This window comes from Scleropages formosus, chromosome 17, assembly GCF_900964775.1.
Source record: "Scleropages formosus chromosome 17, fSclFor1.1, whole genome shotgun sequence".
Lineage (NCBI taxonomy): Eukaryota > Metazoa > Chordata > Actinopteri > Osteoglossiformes > Osteoglossidae > Scleropages > Scleropages formosus.
Genome location: NC_041822.1, coordinates 4,785,878 through 4,799,652, shown reverse-complemented (window position 1 = coordinate 4,799,652; position 13,775 = coordinate 4,785,878). Strand labels below are relative to the sequence as shown.

Below are 13,775 nucleotides of genomic sequence, written 5' to 3'. Positions count from 1 at the left end.
ATGACAACAGTCTGTTCAAGTTAAAGGTATCAAATACAAACTCTACTAGGAGTATATAATTATACACTGGATGACAAAAAAAAAAAAAAAACCCACTTACAGATGTCAATTTCTTTGCTTTTCTTTGTCTTATTGCTAAGGCTGATTTCAAATCTGTTGATTTCACTGGACAAGTCACTGATGGAAGAAAGCAAAACAAATACTGACAGTTGCTTTGATAGTCCTGCATCCAAAAATGCTTCAAGAAAATGTCATATGGTTAAGGGTCTCAACCTGCTGTAGCTATGGCTGAGCGATACTTACTCAAAGATGAATTCCTCTGTAAACACAGGGTTCTGTCCTTCTCTGGGATGGGTCTTTGCCACTTGTACACTATTTAAGTAGATGTTGCAATAAGGATTTGTAAAATGTTTCACTGGAAGTTTATGGGCCTCCTCCACATAAAGCAGTAAGCTGCTGACCTACAAGGAAGAGGAATATTGAAAAGAAACAAAGAAATACATGCAGATTGTTATGCCATGGTCCAAGCTCTTCTGGCTGCTGCCAGCATGTGTACCTGTCTTTTCTGTATACACTACACGTTAAGCATTTTAGCCCACATGTTACAAGGAAGAAAAGAAAGCCAACAACATGCATCAATACAATATCTTTTCAACCTACAAATCGATTACAATTAGCGATATCCATTTTTATTATTTCAGTATAATTATAGGAAGAACTTCAGGTAAACCTTGGAGCTACTACCATCAGTCCAGGCAGCCTGGGGGAAAAAAATGGTACTTTCAAGTGGTATTCCCTAAATTGCAAGCTGCACTGAATATAAGCACAGTGGACGCAATAACTATTTATCGCCCAGGATTCAAAATAAATTTTTACTTTTATTTTACAAGGAAAGGGATTATGCAGCAAACTGGGACAGAAGGCTGGGGGTGAGTCTTTACATCCACTGTACATAAATTGGAGTTCATTGATCTCATCTTCAGGAACAATATTTGAATTTTTTCATAATTTTGCAAATATAACTTCATAAAGTGTTAAAATGCATAAATGTTTGAAAGGCTATAAATATTATTTTTGCGTTACATTAACAATGAACAACAGAAAGGAGATCTGAAAAGGGCTTCCAGTCATCCTCCTGGTGATAAGTTCTGGAAAGAAGCAAAACCTAACTGATTTTTACCTGCTGCAATACAGCCAGAAACATAAATTTGTCTCTCTCAAGATGTATCTAATATAACCATTAAAATATTCTTACTTTTGCTATATATTCTTAGTTATGGGGATTAGTCTGATAATAGAGTTGAAAAGTAATTTAAATGATAATTCCACTCAAACCTGTGTCTGGAATCTGAAATATGAAGAGTTTGTTTTTTTTTTTTAATATTCTTTTTGCCTGACACTATAAAGAAGCTGAATGTCTCTAAAAAAAGTACCTTTTATGATGTCATTTTATTTTATAAATTTATACCTGTTAAATGAGGGCTGACTTTATTCTTAAATTTTATGACTACATCCAGCATTGAAGGACTCTGAACCAGACTTTCATGTTGTGTTCTTTGAAACATTTTAACTGGGCTGCATCAAATCATCTCAGCTGAAATACAGGCTCAGTATGAGGAAAGACTACCTGTCGGAGACGTTTGTTAGAGGTGGGCTGTGTTGGTTTTCTCAGATTGCTGCAGAATGACTGCAGACATTTCATCCAGTCCTTAGAAATAAATATGACATCAAAAAGTTGAATTACCTCAATTGTAAATATAGTTGCAAAATACTGTATAACTGTGGATGACAATTACATTTTACCTCCAACTGACTGCAAATCTGGAGCAATCAGGTTTGGTAACGGTAATTTTTGAAAGAAATATTACTTATGAAGTAAAAGACAAAGCTAGTGCAAACCTGTGCTTGTTCAAGAGTGGCACCTGCAAAGTAGAAGATGTACTGCTCTTCACTAAAGTGCTGAACTACAACTTGGAAACAGTTTGGCCTGTAAATAGACAATGACAATTAGCATGATCATTTTCAGAAGGGATAGAAATGTCTTGTTAAAAGAAAACAACATTCTTAATGCATTTTTTACTATGGCAATTTCCATTACTATGTTGGATTAAAGATTAAGGTGGAAGAAGAAAAGAAGGGGAGAAGGGGGGGAAGAAGAAGAAAGAAAAAAAAAAAAAAAAAAAAAAAAAAAAAAAAACTTAATTTAACCATATATCACTATTACTGGCACAAAAGCAATGCAACTGTGCACCTCACCTGCCAAACAAGCTGTCATGCACACCATATACAGAGCACACACTTAGGTCTATTAATCCTTTGGGCTTTGTGGCTCGCTTCTCACTCTCAAAGTAGATGAGCTGAGCATCATTCCCCTCTAAGATAAAGTAGAGGTTTTTCCATCGTTTTCCTTTGCCTAGAAAAGGTAGATCATTTAGGTCGGTACATTTGCAGGTTCCGGGACTTATGAACACATGTAATATTACTGCAGTATAGTACAATACCTTTATTGAATTGGAGGTAGCCTTTCTTCACAATGTTTTTGTAGAATGCATCCTTTGGCTTTCTGCGAATCGTATTGTAGATTTCTTTTCCATCCACGTCAGTGAGTACTTGTTGGTGCTAAAAGTAAAAGTATTACTTCAGTAATTTTACTAAAAACATTAGTTTGCACTACACAATCATGCCTGTTGGGTGGCTTTATCCATGCAATTCCAGCAGACTGTCTATAGCTCAGATGCAGTTCATACCTGGACTGCTACAGCATCTTTCAGATTATACCCTTCCACAATCTGCTCTTTTCTGTAATGGTCAATTATGTCATCAATACTGTTGGTGAAAAGATTGGAGAAAAAAGGAACAGAGATTACTGACACACAGACTTCAGTACAGTCCTCACTTTTGCAAAGCAATGCACTTCCACAAAAGAGAAAAATAAACAAATGAAGTCACTAAAAATTTCTGTTGTAGATCCAAGACAAATGTCACAAAAGCACAGGATGTACCCTACATCTGTTAACTCAAAGATACAGCACATAACCTCAAAAAAGGCTATAGGTTGTTAAAGAAGGTATTTATTCTAACATTTACTGTGTCATTACAACATACATTACTGTGCGCAGCCATTCCATTTACCTGTTGTAGTACCTTCCTCCCATCATGAACTGATTGTTGGGAGTTGGGCATATTTTAAACCTTTGGATGTTTTCATTGGTGCGAAAAAAGAGAGAGTAATCCCCTGGCGTGTTGTCTGATGGTCTGACCAGAAAGCCACATACTTGACCAACTAAGAAAGAAAAAAGACATTTGCCTTAAGTACAAACATTCAAGCCCTAACATGATATAACCCACTTTCCTGACATGAAACACCAGCTGACCTTCTAGGAGATACTGACTTTAACATGTCTAAACCATTTCCATCTGGTTCTAAATATGACCAAGACAAAATAATGTAAAATTAACAAACAACAACTCTACATATCACGTAGCATGTGCAATCCATGAGTTTACAGACCCACAGTTAGTGTAAGGCAATTCTTTGTTTTGCAGTTCCTTCCCAATTTAAACAAAATACACACTCATGATACTCTAATAGCATTGAAAACTGTTTATGATGACATGTTAGTGTTTGTGGCCATGCTGGAGGTGTGCATCATGCTTTTCTTCTTTGCTTTCATCACAAGGGTAAATATCAGACTCAAATGTGTGACAATGTTGTGCAGAGAATGGTACCTGTCATCAGCAGGTTGTATGCTTCCTGCTTGCTGATCTTCCCATGATACCAGCTATAGAGGGAATGGAAATAGCCCATTATAAAACAACAAACAAAGGGACAAGAGGGCTGTCATCTGTGTCTGCTCAGAGGAGCACATCAGAAGCAGGAACGACAGCAGTGTGACTCAGCACTGAGTCACAGCACTTAAGAAACAACTCCACCAACAGTGCTCAGCCAATGGCCATCTCTCATCGACCTGCCATCTGTGGGCAATTACATGAGCTATCACCCACCCTCCCAAAAAACGTACCCTGAGAATAGTGTTAATACATTTGGCACACAGGACTTAAGCAACACATTTTCAAAGACTAAGAGACACTTGAGTTTTCCATAGATGAAAAAAACTGTTTAGTCACAAATGATTATGCTTTTGAATCAATAATCACAATGAAAAATGTAGATGTAGTATCGTTAAGATAAATATATACACACACACACACACTCTTGTGCATAAAAATTAAAGACCATCAGGTATACACACTGCATTCTGGTTGGCTGCATCTTGAATGAACATTTACTTTTACAAATACAGTTTAATACCATTTCAATTGTTAGATGCATGTAGCATTCCCCTAAATTAAGCAACCTTGTCTTTCTAGTATGTATCTTTGTTCATCTGCAACATTTTATGCCTTGCTTTATTCACTAGGCATTAATTACATACTTAGTTTAAAAAAAAAAATAGCATTTTTGTGTTAACAGGATTAAACAGGTTAGTTTTCTTTAATTATGCTCCCTTCTTTGGTACTATCACATAACTTCACATTGAGATTGCACTATTTCAGTTATGCTCCTATCATAAGGCAAACTGAATGATATATGAAAAACATTTTGGAAGAAAGACTCACACTTTGCCCTCATGTGGATCTTCTTCACGTCCCTGAAATCAAGAATTTTGCATGTTAGTTATATTGGATTTTCACATTAACTATGACAAAAAAGGTATCCAAGGTGTTATAAACAACATGGGCAGCATCACTTACCACCTCCTCCACCAGGTCCTCGACAATAAGGCCCTGTTCGTCAGTCCGAACATTGGTTACCCACATCCATCCATCATCAAGTTCATTGTGAACAATAAACATGTCCCCTTTAAGGAAACTGAGAAAACAAACATTGGGTGTGATGAGTAATTTGGTTGTTTATACATCCTGAATGCAACAGGGTATCACTAAAGTGAAGCGTAAACATCCAAAACCTGCTTGATCATTTGTTAGCACTACCTTCTGTAGTATCACAATTCTAACTGAAGGTGGCTCTAGTTGCCTGGAAAAGACAAATTCATTGAACAAAAACGATGCAGTTATGTTACTTAAGATGTCAGAGGTTCCAGGCATTTTTAATGACCAACAGTTGTGCTTTTTTTTTTTTTTTGAAAAGTTCACTAAATATCTTGCTTTAGAACAATGTGTCCCCACTAACCTGATCTCATCAGTGTCTGGCACTTTGGTGTATGGGAGGATAGCTCGTACTCTTCGTCTATCTTCCACAGGCTGAAAGAGTAAAGAGTACACAAACACTTACAGTGAGCACTCTTTATTTATACTTGCTTCTCAGTACATGTCTTCACAAGCCACATTCAAAGTTCCACTTCCAAGCTCAAGACAAAACCTGGCACTAAATATTTTTCCTAATTTATCTCACCTCCGGAGGAGCCACTGGAGATTGCAGCTTTTCTCCTTTCAGCAAACAGGACACATAGCTGTAGTAGCCGATCAAGTCGGAAAGGGACGAGAACCGTCGCCCTCCAATATAATAGTCACCACACATTGCAATTATCCTAAAAACAGAAACAAGATTTTAAATAATTTATACCACAATCTTAACCTAAATGTAAATAATGTGTTCTTTTTGCAAACTCAGTTTAAAATTATAGTGCTGGATAAAATTGTGTCTTTAAATTATAACATTAACATATTTATATGAACCAAACACAAAACAAATCCACTCGGATCAAAGAGAATGCATCAATGTAACTAAAATGAACTGTACTTAAAAAAAAAAAAAAAAAAAAAAAAAAAATTAAAGGGACAATTGTCCATTCATGACCAAAAACATCACAAGATATAAGTAAAGGAATTAAACCAGAATGTATCCATACAGGGATGCATGGAGGAAATACTGGTGTAAATGGATGGAATGAATGAAAAAACAATCATTCATTCCATCCATTTACACCAGTATTTGTTTGTCACCAGAAGACACTGAATTATGAAAAGACTGGCCTCTGGAAAGCTTCCTTCCTTGCCTACTTGCTCCTGCCATAATTCCAATCGAATTTTAGAGGTATCATATTCATTTGATGAATCCTACAGCTAGAATGTTTCTTCACAGATACAGTTCCTTTTATTTGCTGAACAGCAGAGAGAACTGCAGTAAAATGGATAGTTTGGTGGTTTCCAGAAATTGTTACTCACCAAAAGATACACTGAAAACTGTATATTGCATGGGCCTATAGTTAATGTCATGAGAAAGCATTTTCCCCTAATCTGACTTTATATACTTTTGAATTTTTGACAATGAATATCATCTGATCAATCAAAATACTATCATTAGCTACAGGAAATCCAGCAACTCAAAAAGCAAACAATTTATAAATAACAAGAGTAAAGCTCCAACAAGTAGCCCTGTGTGGGGAAAATGCCCAGAGGAGTCAATAACAGGTCATGCCACCTTTAGCTGTAATGACTGCAACTAAATGCTTTCTGTAACGCTTCACCAGGCTTTCACATCATTATGGAGCAACACTGACCGACTCCGTGCAGAAATGCTTTAGCTTAGCAACATATGTGGATTTTTCAAATAGCTCTTTTGAGGTCTTGCAAGAAAATGTAAATCAGATTCAGATCAGGAAACTGACTATGCCATTTCATAACTTTAATTATGATTTTTTTGGTAGCCATTATGATGTTGGGAAGACATTTTTAAGATTGTTGTCTCACTGAAAAACTCAGCTGTGCTCCAGCTCACAGATATTCTCATGACATTCTCATTTAGAAATTGACACAGAGCAGAATTTGTGGTTTTTCTCAACAATAAAATAGTGTCCAAAAGTTGCAAAAATATAGAAAATGACATTTCCCATGCACAGATTTTTTTTTTTCTCTTAGCACCCAATAAAACAGATGCTGTCAAAATATCCACAGAGTATACCTCTGACAGTTTAACTGTAGTTTAGATGAAGCTAAGTCCTGCAAAAAAGACCTTGACAAGTTGGTTGCTAGAAAAGACATTTAGTTTTTACGATTAATTTTATCCTCCTAAAATGACAAAGTAGAAGGTTAAGTAGGTGCAAGAGGTTTTGACCATCACCTGAAATGGTTAACAACATTGGTCATGCTGAGGAAGGACAACACAAAGGAGCCAGGTCGACGGTCACTCTCTCTGATGAGGTAGCTGCCCGGTGTCCTTGCCTGCCGCAGGCGCTCCTCTGCTATGGTCCGGTCCAATTTCCCATGGTACCACCTGAAGAGCAGAGCATATTTTTATTTTTCTTTCTTCAGTCGTGTGTCTTTTTATTCCAAAATTCCCAGGTATACATACTGAAGACTCCACAATGCCTACAACTCAAAGAAAAAAAGTATGCCTGAGAACACAATACATGAAATATATTAACATCACCCTTATCATGTAACAAACTGAAACATCTAGAATATCCACAGGGCAGCAAGTGACCTGCCCTAATGAATGAATGAATAAATACCTAAGATATGAAAAACATTTCTTAGCTTATTAAACACTGGTTAATAGTTGCAGGAATAAAACCATATTACAATGGGTTACCATGTTACAGAATCAAAAACTTAAGGATATCTTCCTGTAGCCATTAGTTGGCAGTAAAATATATCCAAAGAGAGCAGGAGTGTAGGAATGTGGGACTGCATTTAATTCAACTCTCTTCCAGAGTGTTTGCAGCTCATGTGACATTTGAGTGTTAGTAATCAAGAACATGACAAACTTTACACATTTATTAGATCACTCAGCCAACAACCCGCACTGAAACAGGAATTTGTGGAGATGACAATTTTCTTTCATTTTAATTTAGCTCAAAGTCAATAAAAGTGTTTTAAAAAAAAACACATTATTATTTTTCTTATAGCTATATGTATATTTTACAGAACCTACCCAGCAAGTAAATCAAGGCACATCTCTATAAATATGCATTTATTGATTATACAGAAAATAAAGTGTCCAGATACTGACAAATGTTGCATATATTGCTTAAAGTTAAAAAAAGATGAAAGTCCTGTGATAAATTGGAGTCCTGCCCGTAGTGTTCCCTCCCTTACGTCCAATGTCATTAGAGCTTTATCTGAGCTTTTTACAGAATCTAGCCTGTGAACAAACAGAAATGGATGTATTAAGCTTTTATTGATTGTGACTTAGTAAAGAGATGTACAAATGAAGTTACAGACTCTGAGTCTGTATTTGTAAGCTAAAGGCACAGTGTACGGTATTTAAAGTGAGTTAAAGTCAAGACACCAGTGGATCCAACATTAAAGCTGAAGCCTTATAATGCTAAACTGATGTCTTCCCCCCCCCCCCTTATATAGTGGTTTGTAACAACATTAGTTAAGATTTGAGAAGCCTCTACCAGGCAAAGTTTTCTACTTCAATGCATACATTTTTCTCTCAACTAGGTCTTGGCAAACAATAAGTTTGAACAGAATTTTACTCATTATCCACGTCACAGATCCTGGCAGGTTTGCATCCTCAAAGCATCTGTTACCATCCTTCGACCATTCAAGAAGGTCCTCTGTAGAGTCCACCTCTTCTCACAGAGACCTTGTATATTTGCTTTCAGAGCAATACAAGTGACTTGAAGTGCCCAGAAGTTTGAGCGTAATTAAAAGGAGGTGTTAACACAGTATTAATTCATTTTAGCAGTCAACTAGACTCACAGACTAAATAGCCCAGGTGCCTTTAATGACAGAATACGACAGTACGTAAGGGCAACATAAGTAGCCGTATGACAGCAGTGTCTTTTCTACATGAATGAAAGCTACAATAAGCACATGAGCGAACACAAAACTTGACAGCTGAACACATCTTTAAGTATCGGAGGAAGTGCCACCCACCCTTCACACTCTGCACTCAGTCGAAAATGTACCAGAGCTGACACGAGATGTGAGCAAAGACAGAACAGGCTATTGGGAAGGTGCTCTAACAAGTTGATTGAAACCGCTATAAAAATTATTTTTTTTTTTGTATATCCATTCAACCAGGAACACATTGGGAAAAACAGGGAATATTAAAAATTCTTCAAAAATTAATCAATCTGTTCATACTATCTTGGAGCACAGTTAAGACATTATGTCACAGCTCATCACAGGATGTTTTCACCCCACCATTAAAAAAGAAATTCAAATAGGAATATGTGACAGAACCCAAAAACACTGGCAAAACAGCATTAAAATTTATTTAGCACCGCACAGAACAGATAAAATTTTGTTTCATGTACTGTTATATTAAATAGTTATATTTTGGAGACTGAACTCTGGAATTTTGACAAATATTACTTTCATTATTCATTTGCTTTTCTTTATTTATTCTCTACCTCATATGGCCCTGTTTTTGCACCTGCTGCAAACAAATGACTGCAGCAAATGCTGCATAAAACACCAGAAACACCACTACTTCAACAATACCAATGCATGTTCATTTTGCACATTTATACTTCCTCACATCTCATCTTCTGCACATGCATTTGTTTTAAACTCTGAAAGCACCTATGAGTCATCAAGCTTTGAAGGTACAGATCATAAAGCAGGAAAGATACAGTCAGCAAATGCTAACAACACTGCTGTAGAATTATTATAATGTAGAGACACCCAACTTGCCAAATTGTTTAGACTAACATCTGGGTATAGTTTACACTAAGAGTTATACACACACTATGAATGCAAATAAACTAACTGATAAAACTATTGTTTTCACAGTGATTTAAGGAGGAATTATAAGCTACTATGATGACATTTTGGCACATAAAAGATCACGATACTTTACCGGCTAGTTAATAACTCACCCACTAGTCCCACATTAAAGAAACAATCTCACACACAATCTCTCTCACACACACACGAAAACTTATGAAGCCCCAAGAGGAATTGTCAGAAGTGTGGATCAAGTTCTCTCCATGTTGCTCATCAACTAATGACTTCAGTAGCATTTTTTTCACCTTTTTTCTCCCTTTCTTAAACTCAAATTATTTCTATAATGGTCACAGTGTAAAACAATTAATTGTATTGGAACTGTCAAAAACACACACACACTTATTCCTGTCTGAAAAGGTCTCGATTACCTTATGCTTTTTCACATTTGACTGAAACACTGAATGTTTCAGTCAGAAAAAATAACCGTACAGTCAGGATCACCACTCATTACTGCCTTCTTAAAAATGTTAGAGAGAGCCACACCACTAAGGGACAAACACACAAAACTAGAGAGTCATTTATCTCTAGAATGAGCTGCATGGCAGTATGGCCTTGATTTGGAAAAGTGGTTACTAAAGTTGATCACAACAACTACTGTACATAACTAGCCAAAGAGTTAGATAACAAAAATAGTATGGGCAGCAAATGTTAGAAGACAAAACTTAGCATTTTATGCCAGGAGACAAACTGACATTTTTAAAGGATAAGCTGATTTCCTAAAACCTCAAATCACAGCATGCTTATGTTAGCTAACTGTACTTTATGTAGTTGGCAGAAAACTCGTTTCACAAGTTCTAATAAATGTCGATTAAGGTTGGAAAAAGGGGAAAAAAAAAGCAGAGAAGCTTCTGATATCAAATGTGTTTTATTTTGCCTATAGTGAATCACTTTTCTATATGTGGCAAACAAGGAAAAAAAAAAAAAATCAAAAAGCTCAGATGTTTTTACCAATTCATTATGCATGAAACTAAATAAACGCGTACCAAAGTTACTCTCATGGTAGCAGTACTCTTTTTCTTCTACATGCTGTAAGAATCATCACCACTGATGAACACCAGACACAAGCTGTAAACATTGGTAGTTGAATTTCAGTTTCCTCAGACTCTTATTCTGCTTTTATGGTCTGTCTGGCTCTGTACCAAGCAGGTAAACATGTCACTTCACTACAGACAAAAATTCCTAAAAAATATCTAAGTGAAGAAAATGAAGTTTAAATATAAACTGAAAAAAAGTAAAAATCGTTGAAAATTTGTAACTCAAATGCTCACAACCTGAGGAGCAGTGTAATGGCTAAAACAGACCTTAAAGAAATGGTCCAAGAAAAATGTTAAAACTGATTTCTACCATTTTACAGCACCGTATTTAACCCTTTCATGCAGCGAGGATTTTTTTTTCCCAAGAGTAATTCTCCATAAGTACTTTGTTCAAGGGTGTTACACCACTGTTGCTGCAATGCAGCTGTATGGGGCTTGAAAAGACTGATACTTAATGGAGTATAATCATCAACCACCATCTCTTGCTGCACATGACCTGGTCTGCACAGAAAAGCAAAAAAGAGGGTCAGAGATTAAGGGGAGCAGCACTTTCTGACCAATGGTTACATTATACTTGAAAAATTAGTGTATTTATTGTTAAAATCACAAACACCTTGTATAGGTCTCTAGACTGTCTTATGCCTTTGAATAAGAAATGGGTCACAGCAGCAGTGTCCTGCCCAGGACCGTTTTGAAATTTGTTTATACATTGTAAAGCAGCCCCAACAACTTGAAATGGCAGTTACTTTTTTATTTATTCCACTTTAGCTTTAACTTTCATTTAACAGCAATTTAATGCACACTACATACTGTATAGTTTATATAATAATGAATTCACACTGAAATCCTCAGTAACAGTACTTATACATATTTGTGTTTGGTGTTATCAAAAAAATATTTATGAAATATGTCTTTGGACTGTGACAGGAAACCAGAGCACCCTGAAGAATCGAACATGAACAACCGGTGAACTGGTGACAGGGTCACAAATACCTAAGGCTCACTGACGCGTGTGGGGAGAGCAGGTTAGCCCATCTGGTCCGATCCCACAGAAGAGCTACCGTAACACAAATTGCTGAATGCCTTAATGCTGGCCATGATAGAAAGGGGTCAGAACACACAGTGCATCGCTGCTTGCTGCGTATGGGGCCGAGTAGCCGCAGAATGGCCAGAGTAGCCATGCTGACCCCTGTCCACCACTGGAAGCGCTTGCAATAGGCACGTGTGCGTCAGAACTGGACCATGGAGCAATGAAAGAAGGTAGCCTGGTCTGATGAATCACAATTTCTTTTAGATCATGTGGACGGCTGGGCACGTGCATGTCGCTTACCTGCGGAAGAGATCGCAGTAGGATGCACTATGGGAAGAAGGCAAGCCGGCGGAGGCAGTGTGATGCTCTGGGCAATGTTCTGTTGGAAACCTTGGGTCCTGGCATTCACGTGGATGTTACTTTGACACGTACCACCTACCTAAAGGTTGTTGCAGACCACATACACCCCTTCATGGCAACAGTATTCCCTGATGGCAGTGGCCTGTTTCAGCAGGATAATGCACCCTGTTGCACTGCAAAAACTGTTCAGGAATGGTTTGAGGAAAACGACAAAAAGAGTTCAAGGTATTGACTTGGCCTCAAATTCCCCAGATCTCAAACCAATCAAGCATCTGTGGGATGTACAGCAAAAACAAACCTGATCCATGGAGGTCCCACCTCGCAACTTACAGGACTTAAAGGATCTGCTGCTAACAACTTGGTGCTCCACGTCCTGTGGAGTCCATGACTCGATGGGTCACAGCTGTTTTGGTAGCACGAGGGGGACCTACATAACATTAGGCAGGTGGTTTTAATGTTTTGGCTGATCGGTGTGCAGTATAACAGTGAAGTTTCACAAAACAACTTTAACGTTAATTTCTCTAAATGAATACCGCCATTTTAATTAATGGTGCTATTATGTGTGCACCAGCACAGCTGAGTAGAAAGAAAAATCAGTAATTTAAGTACAGCATCACACAAAACATTTAAGTATATAAATGTGTGTGCTTATTTTGGAATTAGGAACAATTATATTAGAAATGCAAGACAGCGGAAAAAGACATGCAGATTAGAACGAAACCTGGTGATGAATGCAATTGATGTGTTTAATAAATTCATTAAAACATGATAGACAACTTTTTTGCAGCTGCAGACGTGCCATCTGATGCTGTGGGTGTGCTACAGGAAACAGGCTGGAACACAAAAAAGCTTCAGAACTAAAGATGAAACCAAGCAGATTCACTCCTTCATGCGACAATGTTTGCACTTCTAAGAGAGTATTTTGACCCTCCAGTTTTCTTGCTTTACTCATGTATGCAGTAAAGACATGAAAACAGAAGCCACAAAGACACAAATGGTGTGCGGACCATAATAACCAACATTATTCACAAAGAACTCATCTGAACCTAAACTTACTGCATCTTTGTTAACATTCAGGCAAATTTTGATTTTTACTAATATATTTAATACAGAAGTATTTCAAATAAAAACATTGTACTTAACATTTAAAACAGATGATAAAACCTTTGGAAGTAATAAATACATGAATAGACAAACTTCCTGAGTTGTTATTGATACATTTAACATGAAACATTAGCATTATTAAGCAGCAGTGTATTAAAATACTGTGCATTCTCCAGGACACAAGGACACGCACTAACTGCCAATAATCATGAAACACTCACTGATGCAGACTGATGGGGTAAGTTATGTATCATACAATAGGAAGACCTTTTTCACATTTCCGCTACATCACACTGAGCAAGATTTTTTTTTTCCTTTGGTCATGAGGTAACACTGAACAATTCTTCAGGTTTCTGTAAGGACAGTTTCAGATGTCACAGGGAAACGGTTTGCTGACAATAACATCAGCTCCTAAAATGAACGCAAAAGGCTGAATAAACTAGTACATTTAAAATATGTATTAGCATATTCTCAAAAGAACATGTGTTCATAAGGGGACCTTTAACAGTTCTGCTTGACTCTACTGCATACTTTTTAAAAGA

The 13,775-nt window shown here is 37.0% G+C and overlaps 1 protein-coding gene across 1 annotated transcript in view; it reads right to left on the bottom strand.

Annotated features, from left to right (window-relative positions):
• The window catches only part of rasa1a (RAS p21 protein activator (GTPase activating protein) 1a), a 30,562-nt gene that overhangs the window by 5,913 nt on the left and 10,874 nt on the right, over nt 1-13,775 (bottom strand). Inside the window, exons 2-15 of the mRNA XM_018759427.2 lie at nt 7,085-7,237; nt 5,417-5,552; nt 5,195-5,265; nt 4,756-4,873; nt 4,621-4,652; nt 3,730-3,782; nt 3,133-3,283; nt 2,748-2,826; nt 2,502-2,619; nt 2,257-2,413; nt 1,900-1,987; nt 1,628-1,708; nt 304-461; nt 101-177 (exon numbers count right to left, since the gene is read on the bottom strand). Coding sequence (XP_018614943.2) covers nt 101-177; nt 304-461; nt 1,628-1,708; nt 1,900-1,987; nt 2,257-2,413; nt 2,502-2,619; nt 2,748-2,826; nt 3,133-3,283; nt 3,730-3,782; nt 4,621-4,652; nt 4,756-4,873; nt 5,195-5,265; nt 5,417-5,552; nt 7,085-7,237 — 1,472 coding nt within the window. The remainder of the gene's footprint in view (nt 1-100; nt 178-303; nt 462-1,627; nt 1,709-1,899; nt 1,988-2,256; nt 2,414-2,501; nt 2,620-2,747; nt 2,827-3,132; nt 3,284-3,729; nt 3,783-4,620; nt 4,653-4,755; nt 4,874-5,194; nt 5,266-5,416; nt 5,553-7,084; nt 7,238-13,775) is intronic.